General features: G+C 37.5%; 1 protein-coding gene across 3 annotated transcripts in view; it reads right to left on the bottom strand.

Moving 5' to 3' along the window:
• Positions 1-990: 990 nt before the first annotated feature.
• LOC106937173 (carnitine O-palmitoyltransferase 1, liver isoform) overlaps positions 991-17,503 on the bottom strand; it is a 22,152-nt gene continuing 5,639 nt past the window's right edge. Inside the window, exons 2-19 of one of the 3 annotated variants that reach the window (XM_015018563.1) lie at positions 14,725-14,889; positions 13,367-13,506; positions 12,313-12,481; positions 11,455-11,556; positions 10,064-10,201; positions 9,801-9,878; positions 8,966-9,073; positions 7,453-7,537; positions 6,503-6,698; positions 6,240-6,428; positions 5,107-5,212; positions 4,917-5,033; positions 4,079-4,243; positions 3,256-3,384; positions 3,028-3,183; positions 2,838-2,951; positions 2,228-2,320; positions 991-1,988 (exon numbers count right to left, since the gene is read on the bottom strand). In XM_015018563.1, coding sequence (XP_014874049.1) covers positions 1,866-1,988; positions 2,228-2,320; positions 2,838-2,951; positions 3,028-3,183; positions 3,256-3,384; positions 4,079-4,243; positions 4,917-5,033; positions 5,107-5,212; positions 6,240-6,428; positions 6,503-6,698; positions 7,453-7,537; positions 8,966-9,073; positions 9,801-9,878; positions 10,064-10,201; positions 11,455-11,556; positions 12,313-12,481; positions 13,367-13,506; positions 14,725-14,865 — 2,349 coding nt within the window. In that variant the 5' untranslated portion in view covers positions 14,866-14,889 and the 3' untranslated portion in view covers positions 991-1,865. Of the gene's footprint in view, positions 1,989-2,227; positions 2,321-2,837; positions 2,952-3,027; positions 3,184-3,255; positions 3,385-4,078; positions 4,244-4,916; positions 5,034-5,106; positions 5,213-6,239; positions 6,429-6,502; positions 6,699-7,452; positions 7,538-7,846; positions 7,935-8,965; positions 9,074-9,800; positions 9,879-10,063; positions 10,202-11,454; positions 11,557-12,312; positions 12,482-13,366; positions 13,507-14,724; positions 14,890-17,503 lie in introns of those variants that run through there. The other 2 variants (XM_015018562.1, XM_015018561.1) reach the window with 2 other exon arrangements.

The raw sequence follows: 17,503 nt of genomic DNA on the forward strand, positions 1-17,503 counted from the left end.
ACAACCCGAGAGCCATTTTTACCAACTGAATAAAACTACACTGCAAAAACATAACGCCAAGTATTAAGTCATTAAGTCTAGTTTCTAGTGCAAAGATCTTCCTGAATAATACAATAAATTACCAGAAACTTCTTTTCATTCATAGGATATTGTTTTAAGGCGATATTCTTTAATATAATAAAAAAAAACAGATTTTTTCCCCCAATTATCACAAGACAAATTTCTCATAAGTTGACATTTTTAATTTATAAATCAATATTCAACAATTATCCACTTAAACAATCTCCTATAAAAGTTACTTTCAAGTTAGTACACTGGAAACAAACTCAGATATTTGCAGTAGACTTGGAACAGACTTGGTCTGGTTTTGTGTTTTTGCAATTAGAGCCGCATTGCAACTTTACTTTTAAAACAAAACTTTAACACAATTACAGGAAGTTTGTTTAGATTTCTTAAATTGACCAACACAAATACAGTTTTGTTTTAAAATTGAATACACATCTTTCAATGGGACATTTATTTTATATATATAAATACAATTAAGTTAAGAAAAAGCAGATAGTTTGCATCCTAGAGACAAAAAATGAACTTCATATAATGAGTAATTAGTAATTAGTATATGTAATTTTTATTTTGGAAACGCTATGCACATGTTGCATTAATAAACCTGTGAAAACTGAATCTATTTTTATTTTAAAACTGGTGATTTTACAGAATTTGAACAAAGTGAAACTAAAACAATACAATCTGGGTAGAATATATCAACATTTTTTTTACTTTAAGTGCAAATGTGAATTTTTTCAGTTTTGTCAGCCTTTATATCCCAGTTAATAATTAATAAATAATTGATTAATCATGATTAATCGTTTCGGCTTTAAGCTGAAGTTCAGTGACCAGCAGAAAGAGACATCGTCGAGTATCAGCATGATGCTTCCTCTACCGTGTTTCTGCACATCCTGAATCCAAACAGAAAGAAGTTCAAAGCTTTTCGGTTTTTCTTAAGAATGTTTTAATGTTCCCTTATAATGTTGCATTAAAAAGCATTACAATAGCAATAATAAAACAATAAGACAAAGTGGTTTGTGTAAAGGTGAAAAACAAACAAAGAAGGTCATCAAGTAACAGAAACCTGGAAATATGTTCAACATCTGATGGACATCTGGAGAGCAGCACTGCTGGCTGATGTCACATCGGACCCAGAAATATATAGTTTGCATTGTTATGGCACTAATTTAACACACATGTAAAAAAATAAAAATAAAATAAAACAGCAGTGAAAATGAAACAGAACTGTCATAGAAACATGGATAACCCACCTGGCACTCGAGATCATTTACTGATTTTATATATGTTTATATAAAAATCTGATTTACACAAACAGGGAGGAAGTCACAGACTTCTGAGCTTTTCAAAACAAAGGCTCCCACTTTGACATGGTAGAAAATGACGTTTTCCCTTTCACCTTAAAACCAAAACTTCCCACTCAAACCGGAGAAAGTCCGCGGCTCTACTTCACACAACGGAAAGTCTAACGGATTATTCCCTGCAGTGGAGCGACTTCAGGACCTTCTGTCCCAGCGCCGGACGGGTTTGGATGATAAACTGGCTCTTTATTTTAAATTATAATGACCAAACATCAAGATAAATATTATAGCTTCATTTTGTTAAACTAGTTGTGCACATTTTCTTTCTCCACACACACACAAAGTTACAGCCGCGTTGATAAAAACATAATTTTCATCGTTCTACGCCATTCAAAGAAACTATTTAAACAAGAAAAACGAGAATCCTCCACCTGACGTTCCAGGTCCCACTGTGAAGAACAACTCAGTGTTTCCACACGGTTTTCCCAGCATCCTTTGCGTCTACTTGTCTTTCTTGACCTCGGCTTTGCTCCGCTCCTTGTTGGGCTCCTTGTAGACGGGGTCCAGCAGGTGGAGCAGATCGTGCAGGGCTGCCCTGATCTTACTGCCGAAGACATGAGCGTCCTGCAGGGGCAATCAAACATTTCCATTAGAGAGAAGAGAAAAAAAAACTAAACGTAAAATAAATCCTCTATTTGTAAAAAAACAAGCTGAAAATTTCCTTGCAAGTTAGTAAACTCAAATTAAGACAAAACTAAAACACTTGCAATAAAAACTAAACTAAAAATACTTACTAAGATTTTGTGTATTTCCAGTGCACTGACTAAATTAAATGAATGAAATAAATTTAAAAATAAACTCACAGTTTGAGAACACGAGTGTTTACATGAGATGTGGAAATTAATCATGTTTTCTGCCAAAAACATGTAAGAAACTCCATAACCATCATCGGCCACCTGAAAGAGACGGACCGCATTTACACTCAGGATGATGAAAAAACAATATTAACGAGGCAGCGAGTGGTAAACGTTTAATAACCACAAAATAAAACACTGTTTGTAGAATTTTAAAAAATGTAAGAAATTTCTGAGTTTCAAAAGGAAACGAAAAAATTCACAAATTTTGAGATTTAATGTTCAAAAAAACAATAAAAAGCCACAAATTTAGAGTTTGAAACTAAAACATGTTCTAGAGAAGATTTCTGGATTTCAAAAGTAAAAAAAATAAAATCTTGAGATTATTCTCACAAATTTTCAGAAATAAAATCTGAGATTTATGAGTTTGAAAAGTAAAAAATGTCTCCCAAAAAACTAGAATTTTGAGATTAATTTCAGAAATAAGAAAAAATTAAAAAAATAAAACCTTTTTGACTTTTAAAACTCAGAAATTCACGTTTTTCCTATATAACTTCTGAGATTAATCTCTATTTTGTATTGTATTTTGTGTTTCTAAGGCACTGAGGACCATACTGACGGGTCCAAAGCCGCCTCCACAGGAGATGTACTCTGGGTAGTTGACCAAGTCGAACAGCTCCGCCTGCTGGACGGGAGTCTGACTCGTCGACAGCCTCCACGGCACAGACAGAACCTGAAACAAACCCGTTTTCAGTCGACCTGGCCTCAGGTGCAGCCTTCTGGAGGAAATGATTCAAACTGAACCAGACCTCTTTCAAGAAGGGAGAGTCCACTCCGAGGTATTTGGAAACCACGTAGAGGCAGAACAGGTGCCGGTCGATCCCGGCGCCGGTCATCGCCATTCGGTACAACTGTTGGTGTTTTTCTGACGCGGCGCGGAACAAACGCCGGCACACGTCTGCTGGCTGATCACACGCGTTAAAACAACAGAGACTGGTTTACAAGGAAAACTACCAGCTGCAGCATGACGTCCTCACCTCTCCGCCTTCTAGCGCTCGAACGAAGGCGCTGCTCTCACTGGAGCAGGAGCGAACCGTCTCCGTCCTGCCCTCCCGGAACAGGCGGGTCATGGACGCTTCGTACGTCAAACAGAACGTCCCTCGATCCTGGACCGGGAAACAAACCAGAACCTTAATCAGAACCTGTCTGACAACATGAAGTGAGCAAAAAACCATCAGGAAAGATGAACGTGAAAAACAAAATCACTGACATTTATCAGTCTGGAACAGGTCACAAAGCTCCTTCTGCAGATTTCTTTGCTCTCATTTAAATCCATCAAGTTTATTTGTAAAGCACATTTCAGCAACAAGGCAGTTCAGAGTGCTTTACATCATAAAAGCACTAAAATCAACAACTGAAACATTACATTTTACCACATTCTGTCGTTAGACATCAAAATGTTGCCTAGTTCACAGCCGGGGTTTCAGTCTAGATTTAAAGGCACTCAGTGTTTCAGCTGTTTTACAGTTTTCTGGACGTCTGTTCCAGATTTGTGGTGCATAGAAGCTGAATGCTGCTTCTCCAGTTTGGTTCTGGACCAGAACCAGAAGACCTGAGAGCTCAGGAAGGTGGATACAACAGCAGCAGATCCTTAATGTATTTTGAGCCGTTCAGTGGTTTATGGTTTACAGTATTTTAAAGTCTCTTCTCTGAGCTGCAGGGAGAACAGGGGCGATGTGCTCCATCTTCCTGGTTTTAGTCAGAACGCATTTAACAGCAAAACGGCTCAATAGCATCCCTAGATGTGTGTGTGTGTGTGTGTGTGTGTGTGTGTGTGTGTGTGTGTGTGTGTGGACTCACCCTGAAGTAAGCCAGCTGAAGAGCCATCTGTACAAAAGCATCAGGACTGACGCGGCACTTCTTGATCTTTCCTTTGCCGAATTCTCGGAAGGAGAAAACATGGAAGTCGACGTCGTCAGCCAGAGCCTGGGCGACCGCCAGAGAGCGGGAGATCTGCTCCTGGCACTGAGACAGGAGACGGAGACGGTTAACTAAAAACGGCTCTGTTAAACTTTAATCTGATCTTAGCTGAGATCTATAATCTACAGCAAATTTTTAATTTCACTTAATTACGAGAACCAAAGTCGTATTTTTACTCCAACATGAAAAATAATAAAAAACTAAAATGAGAAATGTTGGTCAAAGGTTTACAGGAATTACTTTAACTTATCTGCATCAAATTATTATAACACAGATAACTAATGAGCTTTTTTCTCATTAAAACAAATTTTCTCATCATTTTAAGATTTTTTATGGTAAAATTGTGCCTTTTTTCTGCTAATATTCTGAATTCTGCAATTCAAAGGGCTGATTGATATAAAATCCACTTTTAGAAAATATTTTCTTCAATTTCTTTTTCAGAAAAGAAATCTGGAAATAATTTAAAAAAAACTATTAAAATCATATCTGGTACAAAAAAAAAGAGAGATTTTATTTTTAAGCCTAATCGTTCCACCTAATAGAAATCATATCTAAATCAGTTTTTATAATTGCAATATTGCCAACATTGATAATGATATAGGTTTCTTCTTTTTCACTTTTAAATCAATTTCCCAGGTTTGTCTTAATAAAACCCTCCTGGCTCCACGTTTCACAGCATCGTCTATAACACCAGTAAGAAACGGACAGAACATCGAACCTCTGAGGGAATTTCCCAGCTGAGTTTCTGCGGTGGAGGCAGCGACGAGTCGACCTCTCCCTTGCAGTGTCCCTCTTCGTTGTAGCCGAGCTGGAAGCTGTCGGCAGCGAGAACGTACTGCAAACACACAGCGTTTACTGCGAGCCGATTGGCTGGAGTCAGACAGCATCACACGGCGAATCGTCCTCACCTCCCACACATGGGCGACCACCGGCGCGTCCGCCCACGAGTGCTCCGCGTTGATCCCACTCTTCCCATTCTTGTAGTAAACGACTGTAAAGGATTTATCGAACCACCTGGAGGAGACCGACATGAATACCTGAGGAAGTTTAACTACAACTACTGGGTTTACCTTAAGCTTTTACTTTAAGGGGTGTCCAAACTTTTTGTTACACAGATCAAAAATGTCTGAAAAAAATACAGGCCTGGGAAAAATTAAGAGGCCACTCAAAATGGTAAGTTTCTCTGATTTTACTTTGTGTAGGTTTATGTTGGAGTTAAATGAACGTTGTTCTTTTATTCTATGATTCCCTGGCAACATGTCTGAAACTCAAAGCAAAAATGTAGTATTTATCTGCAGAAAATAAGAAATTGACAAAATAAGAAAAAAGATGCAGAGCTTTCGGACCTCAAATAATGCAGAGAAAACAAGTTCATGTTCATTTAGAAACAACAACACTAATGTTTAAACTCAGAAATCAGTATTTGGTGGAAACACCAGGAGGTTTTCAATGGGGTTCAGTGCAGAGGGCTCTTAGTTTTTTCCAGAGCTGTATACAATTTCTCTACCATAAAGAAATCATAATATGACCTTCTTTATCTTCTTAACACGATAAGCAAATAATTATTCAAATGAAGTAGTTACACTTTATGTAAAATGGGAGAAGTAAATCATTATATACCCAAGGATACTGACACGACAGCATCATGAACATGAAGCTGTCTTCATAATGTCTGACTGTCTTCATAATGTCTGACTGTCTTCATAATGTCTGACTGTCTTCATAAATGTCTGACTGTCTTCATAATGTCTGACTGCTCTGATGACGCATCTTTCAGTAAATTGTTACATTTTTAATGCAAAGTTGCCTTAAAAGTGTAAAATATTCTGGTGCAACCAAAGTCTGCTTCTGAGGAGTAAAGGTCACTGAATGGATGTCTTCCTATTTATTAACAGATTAATGCATTTACTTGCTTCAAACGTTTTCCATTACAGGAAGATTTTAATATGTTTGTAGTAATTTTGCCCTATTTAAAGACAGAAAGGGTTCATTTGCATTTGTGACAAGTTTGTGTCATTTTGTGCTTCAGGCTGTCTTTTACCTGTCGTAACAGTTTCCGTGCAACAAGGACTTGGCGTAGCGGTCCAGGCCTTCTGGCGAATTGTCGGCCATCATGCCTCGCTCGTCATCGTCCAGCGCCACGAAGAAGGCTGCCCTCTCGATGCAGTCGAGAGAGCGTTTATTGACGCCGCTGCTGAAATACTCCCGCCTGGCTTTCGCCCAGGCGATTCTGGTTGGCATTCAAAGGAAAAAGTGAATCTGATTGTGGTCAGATTCAGAAACTCTTTGGCTTCTTGAACTCACCTTTCCCCGGCCGTAAGAGCTCCGAGTTTGGCCTCTCCTTTGGCCGGCGGCACCGGGTCATCGAGGATTCGCTGAATCTGGAACTCGATCTCCCGGGGCGACAGGATCCTGCCGGCCTGGTAGACCCGGAGGCGGAAGTATCGACCTCTGTGGTAAACCGCGATGTAGTCGCTGTCCTCCCAGTGCTGAACAGAATCTATGAGGACGCAAAGAAGACGGACGCTGCAGCAGAGTTGGTGCATGTTTGTTTGTTTGGGATTTTGAAATGTCTAAACTATTCTGGGATTTAATTTCCCTGATTATGCAACATAACAACTGAGACTGTGTAATAAAAATAAAATCTTATATACTTACTTTTATGTTGTAAACATTAAATTAACACTCAATGTGGATTTAGAGTAAAAACTGTAAGGTAAATAACTTCAAATGTAGTTTTTAGTTTAAAATTCATAAACATAAGTATGTTTTTATTATTATTTATCAAATCATAATCACAGTTATAAAGGAAAAAACTTATGGAGTTATTACTTTGTTCCTAAAGCTTACCATCGTAGTTAGAGGAAAAACTGTATAAAAAGCCTTGAAATAAAATGTATTTCTATCTGCAGAAGCATAATCCTGAGCTTTCAAACCTTTCTTAGGGATTTGTTGTCACCTTCCTGAAATAACGGCCTCAGTAATTTTTTATTAAAGGTGATTTTTAAAGAAAAAATACACAAAAACAAAAAGAAAATTATCACTATTTTGCCAAAAGATGTAGACCAAAGAAAAAAATTACTTTTGCCAAAAAAAAAGAAAAAAAGAAATGGACTTTTATTTTAGGAAGGTGACAATATGAAATGTTTAGTATATTAGCATATTAGCACGACGGACGGTGAGAATGGCAGAGATGGTAAAAACCATCCTGCATTTAAAGGAGAGAGCAGCTTATGTGAAAATATAAAAACTACCTGTTAGCGCTCCGGGGATTCGACAAGTGTCAAACATCCGCTCAAACTGATAGGAGCAGCAAGGAACTGCAGACCTCAACAACCACTGAGCAGAACGGAGAGAGGCGGCCAGAGCAAACCAAGACGGCAGGAGAGGAATGAGAGGAAAGAGCGTTGGGATGGAAAGAAAGGAAGAAATGGAGTGATGGAGTGAAGAGAAGAGAATAAGACATCAGTTAAAGACAGACCACCTTTCAGAAGCAGACAGGTGAGAAGTGACGAAGGAGACACCGCTTGAAGCACCGAACACCATCCTCAGCAGAGCCTGAAACCCTCCAGCGTTTCTCTGATTGGTTTACTCAGAACAAAAACTCGGTACTTCTGGGTCCCGATGTGTGTGTTTTAATCTGTTTACCCGTCTCCTCCCCGGGAATTCGTGTGGTGTTGTAAATCCTCTCACACTGAGCTGAGCACAGAGGAATGACGGTGCCGGGGACGCGACTCTGGGAAACGGAGGAGGACACGAAGGCGTGGAAACGACAGAGCGATGCAGGTTTAACATTTAAACAATGAGAGAAAGAGAAAGGAAAAGATGAAAGAAAAGATTCAAAGAGAAAGTAGAGAGATGAACATGGGATGAGATTGTGAGGGAAATGTCTCAAACATGAAGTCTGTAATAAATCAAGATCCAGATCTGCTATAAATGATGGAAAACAACCAAGAGCTGAATGATGGGCAGACGTTAAAGCAGGGGTGTCCAAAGTGTGGCCCGGGGGCCATTTGCAGCCCTCTGAACAACTTAGAGTGGCCTGCTGTGGCCACAGCTCATGAATAGCCTAAAAACTGATTTGCTGGATCAGGCAGTTAATGCAGATCCACATTTTAAATCAGTTTTGGTGAAATTTTCACTGATGCCAGGCTGTTAAAAACAAACAAACAATACGTTTAAAGTCTTAAAATGAAAAATGTAATGTGCAACACAAAGTATTCATCCAGTTTATCAGTAGTCAGGACCAAAAACATCCAGTGGCTTTTACTAAAATGCAGGCTTGGGGATGCCCGTTTAATAAAAGAGTGATGTATAAACTGTTGTCGCCGCTAAAAAGACAAAAAAAAACAGAAAAAGGTAAAACATTTAGGGTACAGTTTGCTGTTTTGGTTTGATTCTTTGATTGTTTTTAATCTGGCAAACCTGTAAGACCCTTTAGATCTACAGAGAACAACAGAAAGCGTCCTGCTTTGCTTACTGTATCAAAATATTACGTTTAGTTTGTTTATTTACCAAGTAAAAATAAAAAATACAATAGTTTTTTACAATGTATAATTTAAAATACTAAAAGTTTTGTGGCCACTGCTGCAGTTGCAACTTGAGATATTTGGCCCCCGTGTCAAAATGTTTGGACACCCCAGGAGTAAAGTGTGAGGACTTTATACACGTAATACACTTTAGCAGCAGAAAACATCCCAAAAGATCTGCTGCCACAGCAAAAACAAACCAACAAATAACACATGAGTGAAGGAGGTCTAAACCTACAGGTTTAATCTCCTCTTTGTTGAGTTTCCTGCGGTACAGGAAGAAGGCGTGGATGGTGTTCCCGGCTCTGGCTGCCTGGATGGGAGTAGGAGTCACATACTGGAAGTCCTGAGGAGCGAAGGACAAACCAGTGGCTTAACAAGCTCATTAGATTAATTAGTTAATTACATAGATCTTAACATGTTAATTTAAATGCATTTTTTAGTAACCGTTCACAGGTAAAACAAAATGTCACCATAAAACTGTCAGAAAAATCATTCAAAAGTCTTGAGTCGGAACCTTTGTATTCGTCCGTTTCCTGTAGACCTCTAAATCTGACGCACAAGAGACGTCCTCAAACAGCGATAAGACAAAAAAATAAAAATAAAAACTTCCCTCGGCTCACTGGGGCTTCAAAAAATAAATGTATATGAATTTGATTGGATTTTTGAGATGCTAATTTGATCTTTCATTACATGTCTGAAAGGCATGTAATAAATAAAAAAATAAATAAATATACATATATAAACTGCAAAGACTCAAAATTAATGTCTCTGTAAATTATATAAGGCCCAACACTGACCCCTGCAGGATCCTCAGGTACTAGATGAGCAAATAGAAATTGTAGGATGTCTTGAATAATGTTGAACCAATGAAGTTCTAGTCCAGCATCATATTGTTAAGAATATTATAATAATCTCTGTCAAATCTGCTTTTAGATCAATAAAGATTTTAATCTCTTGCTTTCAGTGTTCGATGCATCAATGAAGTCGATTCACAGAAGCATTTTCTTCATAAAAAACTGTAGTTTCTATAAAAGACATATCCATTTTTAAATATAAGTAAATGCAAATACCATTCCATAGTAGTTGCTGTTGACCATGATGGGGCTCCGTCCTCGTAGATAGACGTATTCCTCCCACCAGTCACTAACCTGAAATGTGCAAAAACATTCATTCAGAGAGCTACACAGCAGACATCACAAATGTATTATTTATTTAGGCAAGATAAATAATTCAAACCACAGAAATCCTGCAAATCTATTCATTATTAATAGAATTTATTTTTTCCTTTGACTTGAACATCTAAGTAGCCACGCTTTGATGGAGCGTCACTCACGTAGTTTGAGGCCCAGAGCGCTTTGAGTTTGAGGTACCACTGCAGGCGTTTACCCAGGCTGCTCTCGAACTCAGCAGCCAGCTTGTTTGTGCGCTCGTATTCCGCATCGTCCACCAGGGGGCGCACTGATTCAAGATACTGCAGAGGAGAAGAAACTGTATTATTTGATCTGGTACACAGGAATAAAAGCTTCTTAAGTCACTTTATTGACAGATCTGCCTTTTTATCAGCTTCTGTCAAATACATTTAAATTAGTATACTAGAGAATAATTAAGCTAATGCTATTCTGGAAGTCATAACTGGTACATAAACAAACAGTTTCATATTTCTATAGATTTTTTTAACACATTAAAAATTTAAAAAGTTACACAAACACCGTCAGTGAACGGAGAATGAAGCCGGCATTCAAGCAACACATTTCATGAGTTACAGTCATAAAAACTCAGAAATTTGAACAGGTTTGCTTGGTTTTGTTTTATTCTTTCAAAGCTTTTAGCAAACATGTCAAGTAAAACTCCTGGATTTGGAAATCTGGGAAATCAGCTGGAAAATTCCTGCAGGATGTGAAGAGACAGAGAAAACTGCTGTTTCAGCTAGCAGAGTTAAGTTTGGTAAACATCCAGCACTGGTGAAAACTTCTGAAAATGCCACCATCATGTGTTGTTGATCCCTTTCACAGCAGAAAGCTGCAGGTAATTACAGCCACTGAGCAATTCAGTTGCTAGATGTAGGAGAGATCAGAGCATTTTGTAAAAAACAGCAGAATGGCTGAGAGCAGCAATTTGGAAAAACAGACCAAAAAAATAAAACATATTTAATCTGCACTCAGGCCTGCTGCGTCATTAGCAAGATACACTTAACAGCAAAGCCAATTTAAAGCACATGATTATTTTTGTGAGCAAAGCCTGATAAACTGCATAGGCTGTGCACAACGCAGCGTAAGAATATTATTACACCAAGTTATTAAAATGATGCCGAGCAAAGATAATGTGCAAGTTTATGAAGCTGCAGAGCACAAAGTTTAAAACTTTTCTGGAAAAAAAAACTGTAATAGCAGAATTAGTAGAAAGCAAGTTAGCATTAGCCTTTCTAAAATGAAGGATAATTTTGGCAAGAAACTATTAGTTTTATATTTTCAACACGATCCATAACATTATAAACATAAATACAGTCGACTATAAGTGGGAAAAGGTGGAGCTTAATATACATACAGTTAATAAATATCACTTTACACAAGAGAACCAAAAGAGTGTTTTGGAGGGGGAAAATTAAAAGTAAGATAAAGATTGGAACAGAAACTCGAATTTGGCGTAAATGGGGCAGAAAGTGTGTTTTATTTGTCTTTCTTTTGTAATCAGAGACATCATTTCCTCTGCATCATAATGTCTCACCCTCTTGACTGTGTCCTTCACGGCAGGCACAGGCAGGTTTGGCAGCGATCCCTGGTAGCTGTAGAGCAGCGGCTTCCTGCCAGAGAAGATCCGCACCAGAGCCTGGAACGGGACAAACAGACCCAAACTGGAGCAAATGGGCCCAACTACAGGGTTTAACTTGGCCCATTTATATAACTAGGAAAAAAAGGAGTAATTTTCTATCATATTTCTATAGAAAACTCAAATTTTGAGATTAATCTAAGATTTTTTATTTTAGAAAAAAAACAGGAAATTTCAGTTTGAAAAGTCAATGATTTGTTGAAATAGTCTAGAAAAAACAAGGACATTTCTGATTTTGAAAAGTCACAAATGTACAAGAAATAAACTCCAAAATTTTGAGAATTATCTCAGATATTTTCCAGTAAAAACAAGGAAATTGCTGTTAGAAAAGTAAAACAATTGCAAGAGAATACAGAAATGTCCTTGTTTTTTCTAGACTATTTCTGAGATTAATCTCAAACTTGCTGAGTTGTAAAAGTGAAAAAAATGCACAAGAAGAAAAATCAAAACTTTTAGATTAATCTCCGAAGTTTTCTACAAAAAAAAAAAAAAAGAAAGAAAAAAAAGATCAGATTTTTTCCCCCACAAATTTTCTATTTTTCAAAGTAGGAAATTTCCTTGCTTTTTCCTATAAAATTCTTTTAATTTTTATTGATTTGATAACAAGATCAGATTGATGAGTGGAAAATGCATAGACACCTAGACTACTCTCAGACCCTCAAAATAATAAACATTTTAAATAAATAGACACTGTAAGTGATCAGAAAGTGTCAGAGCAGGAGAACTGGTTGGTTAGCAGGAGGAAGCAGAACTGACCACCCAGATTTTGGTGGTGGTGGACATCTTGCCGTGCTGCTCGAACATCCAGCGGTGGTAGGAGAGCAGCTGCTTGAGGCAGAGCCGCATGGTGAAGATGAGCAGCAGCCACAGCATCGTGCTGAAGACCACCGCTGACACCACCGCTTGGCACTGCGTACTCATCTGGCTGCCAACCACAGTGAAACACAGTGAGCAAGCTTTCAAAACAAAATCCTGATAAGCAACATCCAGATCTATAAGAGGGTTTTATGCAAATGTAGGAATTTAAATGTGGACGGAACATTTGTTCATCTACGTTTTCAACATGCAGCCACTTTGTGTTTCTCCTGCCTGCATGTTTATGGAGACTCTGTATGGTAAATATGAGAAATCCTTATATTTACTGTACTGTAGTGTTTATTACACTTTACTGCTTTTCAATGGAGGTTTTTGTTTAAAACAAACTGAAAGAGGGAAAAAAGAAGCCAAGTGAATCTAAACCAGAGGTGTCCAAACTTTTTAGCATGTCAAGTTGGAAAAACTCCAGGATTCACAATTTTAATAGCAAAAACTTTATTTTTAACTGCTAATTTAGCAATGAACTAAACGCACAACATTTTAAATAAATAAGCAAAATAGTTGGACTTCTGTAGATGGGATGTGTAAGTTATAGGTTTAAATAAAAAAACGGTCCTGTAGGTTAAACAAAACAAGATATACTAAATTTTTCTGGATTTTTTTTGTTGGTTTAAGAGCGAGAACAGTTGCTAACAGTTTCTTTATTTTCACAAGTTTATTAACAGGTGTGAACTGGACTTTAGTTAAATCCTCTGAACGTTTTTGATGAACACCTTGTTACATTTTCCATTTTAATATTTTTGGCGTCAGTGAAAACTTCACCGCTGCATCGTTTTGAAATCTGTATCAACTGTGACCAAAGGCTGTAAATAACCCCCAGGCTGCACTTTGGACAACCCTGATCTAAGCCGTTCTTTGAGTCAGGAAATAATCCATGTGCTTCTTTTTCTATGTAATATTGATGAATGTCAAATGGACTGATGGAGTCGGTTACCTGACAGGCAGGTGCTCCTGTATCTTGGCTATGAGTCCCATGGACGGGTCGGAGCGCGTGTACATGGTGGCCAGGATGGCGATCACCACAAACAGCCAAGAAGAAGGACTGGCAGGATACACACCTGAGATCACTCTGTTCTGTTAAGGTGAAAGGAAAAACATTAAATTGTTTTTCTGTTCTGGATCTGAAAGCTAAATTAAATATTACTTTTAGATCAATGAAGTAGTGAAGTGCTGAATGTTTTTTTATGCTCTACATCAACCGTACATCCGAACAGATTGGATTTTTTCCTTCAAATGAGCAGATTAGTTAGAATTTACAGACCTGTGATAATCAATATTTAAACAGTATTAATGATTTCAGGAGAAAACAGTTACAGTATTGGTAGCTGGACGTTCTATAATTATAAATGCTGAATGTGAAAATTTCTCAGTGTTTCCTGGAGGTTTTTTTAATAGTTCTCTCCTTAAACTCAAAACAGGAAAAGGTAGAAGACAACAGAAAACTAAAAAACTGACATTTCCTCTAAACAGGGCTGGTGTGAATCGGTGCTGAAGTGTCTTTAAAATATCAGTATAATTCTCTACCTCAGGGGTGTCCAAACTTTTTGGCTAAAAATGTCAAGTTGCAACTACTGCAGGGAGCCACAAAACCTTTTGTATTTTTAATCATAAATTGCAAAAACTATTTTATTTTTACTTAGTAAATAAACAAACTAAACAATATTTTCATGCAATAAGCAAAGCAGTCAGATTTATGTTGTTCTTTAAAGGGTCTTGCAGGTTAAAAACAATTTAAAAAATCAAAAGAAAACAGCGAACCAAGTCCTACATTTTCATTTTTTTTCTGGATTTTTTTGTCTTTTTAGAAACGAGTCATCTATGGCTCACTCTTTTTCCCCCCAAATATTTCATTATAATTTTCTGTTATACGTACATACAAAAAACACATACACACAAAAAAACAACAACAACAAAAAAAACACGGTGCATGTTACATTTTTTATTCCAAGATTTTAAATGTCTATTGCTATTTTTTGAAAAGCCTGGAATCAGTGAAAATTTCACCAACACTGATTTAAAATGTGGATCTGCATCAACCAGCAAACCAATTTTTAGGCTATTCTTAAGCTGTGATCAAGTCAATGAGCCACTCAAAATTGTTGAGAGGACCAACAGGGGTGGCCACACTTTGGACACCCCTGCTCTTCCAACTGCTTTGTGATCTTACCTCTGTTTTAAATGAGCTCAGAACTGGCTGAAGTCCAATAGGACCTGCTTATTTCAAACCGTTTTGTCACATACCCCAAAAAGCAGCAATAAAATAAAACCTTTAGCAGTTCGCCACTCCTCTACCTTGACTCTGATGATGCGCTTCTTCCATGAGCGAACCCCGGAGAGGTAGATCTCAGAGAGCGCCTGGTGGGACAGCCGCAGGTCGATGCCGTCTGGAGTGACGGTGAACTGGAAGGCCACAGCCTGGTGGGCCTCCGCCATGGTAACAGCGGCCGGACCGAGGACCTGATGGAGAGATCCGCAACACCACAGCAAACATTAGAGAAAAAAAAGGCATCTCAGACGAGACAAATGCCAAAACTAGTGACCTCAGGTGCAAACAGCAGCCATGAAAAAATGCTTGTCATTCTTCAAAGATCGTTAACTTCTGACATGAGTCTATTCTGTAAACAATCCTTTCTAAATATCTGATAGTAAAACCATGACAGATGATCAGAGGCTCATGAATCTGTTCAGATTTGATGTTACTGTCCAGATGAAAGAGAAAAAGATTCTTTGAGATCAAAAAAAACATAATTTCAAAAGGGGAAGAAAGCTAAATTATAGCAAGATTTAGTTTGAGATCATCAAAGTTCGATCTGAATTTCTGCTTACACTCAACAAATGAACAGATAAGACGACTCTAATCAGCCGAATTCCTTGAAATGACTCATGAAATAAATACCAGGACACCAAGCACAAGTTACAAGAACAGGGGAAGGAAAATAATGTAAATATCTTACATTCCTTAGGTTTTGTTAATGATTAATTCTTATCAACAGTCAGTCATTGACTCATTGATAATGTCCTCAAGGTGCATTTTTAAGTTTCTTTGAAATGGTAGAAACAAAATAGGAAGTGCTGCTGTTAATTTATCAATTTGAACAATAAACAAACCTTTGATAACAAGGATCAGTTGAAATTGATGTAACTGACTCAGAATAATTGAATTGAACTGACTTTTAATTATTGTAAAGTTTGCTGAGACGATGTGTTGTGAACTGTTTCTCTATAAATGGAATGAATTGAAATGAAGAGACTGGGTTTTATTTAAGATCCTAGTATCTATAATCAAACATCAGATCCATGCTGACATCCAGGTGACTTAAAAAGCCAATGGTTGGACAGGATTTTATTTAGGGGCATCAGAGTTGTGAATGGACGCCTGGTCTTATCATAACTGGACACTTAATACGTCCCAGAAATTTTGTGATAAACAATAATATTGTAATTTTGAGATAATTTTCAACTACTGTAAAAATAGCATGTTTATACTTTATTAACTTCAATTTATAAAGAATATTTAACACTGGAACTGGAAAATATGTAAAATATCCAAGATAAATAAACAAAACAACCAAAAGAACAATAATTAAAATGGATTATGAAGTCTCTGTAACCAAAAATAATTATTTAGCCTTGATAGGGAAAACAGGCAAAAGTGGCAGGTAGTGCACAATAAGTACTTTGTACTGATGTCAAATTTTTGCAGCATTTTTAAAAATGTCGACTTTTTAAACGACTGTTGTCCACATGGAAATGATCAACCTCAGTTTAATGTGTCATGCGATTAATTGATTTATTGGTTGTTGTGACTGGCACACCTCATTTATTGGATTTATATATGCAACACATTGTGAAAACATCTATATTTTTATTCTCACTTCTCAATAATACCCTTATTTGCATTGGTCTACAACATTAACATCTTAATCAAATAGACTAACAGTGTTTGCTGTTAGTCTATTCTCACAAAATGTGAGAATATTTCTGCAAGATTATACGCAGTAGGAATGCACAATATAAACGGTATACAGAAGATAAAAATTTGGCGTCTGAGAGATCTGTAGTCTAAAAACATAAATTATCTGGACATAGTTGGTGTTTAACCTTCTGCGGTCTAATGCTCAAGAGGAATGCGGCAGATGTCACGGTCAGACAGCATGCAAGAAAAGTTACAAAAATTACATACTAATAACATCCACAAGGCCACGCATTTGTATGCGTTTAAAAGAGTTTTAAACATATACCGCCACCCTTCCTAATAACATATCGTGATATGAATTTTATGCCACATCGCACATCCCTAATACGCAGCAGCTGGCGTTAAACTGAATCCTGGGTCTGTATCCTGTTTAGGGACATTCAGATGACACAACAAACTCTAAATGTCTGTCATGCCTAAGCACATTTAGCCAAAGCTGAACAGAAAAACTCATATTTAAGTTGGGAACTACTGACTGGATGCTGATGTGATCAGGACCGTTATGTTCAGGGCTATTCCTGCTTCTCTTCACAAAAAGAAATTGATTTTTTTATCCCTTTATAAATAGGTTATGGATAATGGCCTGAGGTTGAGGCACCATTAACAACATGAAGAAAAACAGATGCTCATGCGTTTCCCACTAACATGTTTCATGTTGTGGTAACATGGCCGACTTCAAACAGCAGGTTTCAGAACCTCGTCTAGCTTCCCCTCAGCGCTCACAGAGACGCCACAGTGGCTGCGTTAGCAGACAGAAACACGGAGATGCTGATACAGTCAGAGAGACGCCGCTGCTTTGATGAAGCTGCAGATGCAGCTTCATTTATACGGCGAGGAGGAAACAAGAAGTCAAACAAATATTTGACAGTGAATAATTTAAGATAAGGAAGAAGGAGACTGAAAGTGGTTTTATTGGATTTTCAAACTCAAAAATGGAGAAAGGATGCATGAATGGAGTAAAGCTTTTAAATTCAGAAACTGACAAATATATATATATATATATATATATATATATATATATATATATAAGAAAAAAAAAAAAAAAAAACCCCCGGGTGGGGGACCCATAAAAAAATCAGCGGGGAAGAGGGGGGA

Source organism: Poecilia latipinna, unplaced genomic scaffold, assembly GCF_001443285.1.
Source record: "Poecilia latipinna isolate Pla-1442-1.1 unplaced genomic scaffold, P_latipinna-1.0 Scaffold2289, whole genome shotgun sequence".
Taxonomy (NCBI): domain Eukaryota; kingdom Metazoa; phylum Chordata; class Actinopteri; order Cyprinodontiformes; family Poeciliidae; genus Poecilia; species Poecilia latipinna.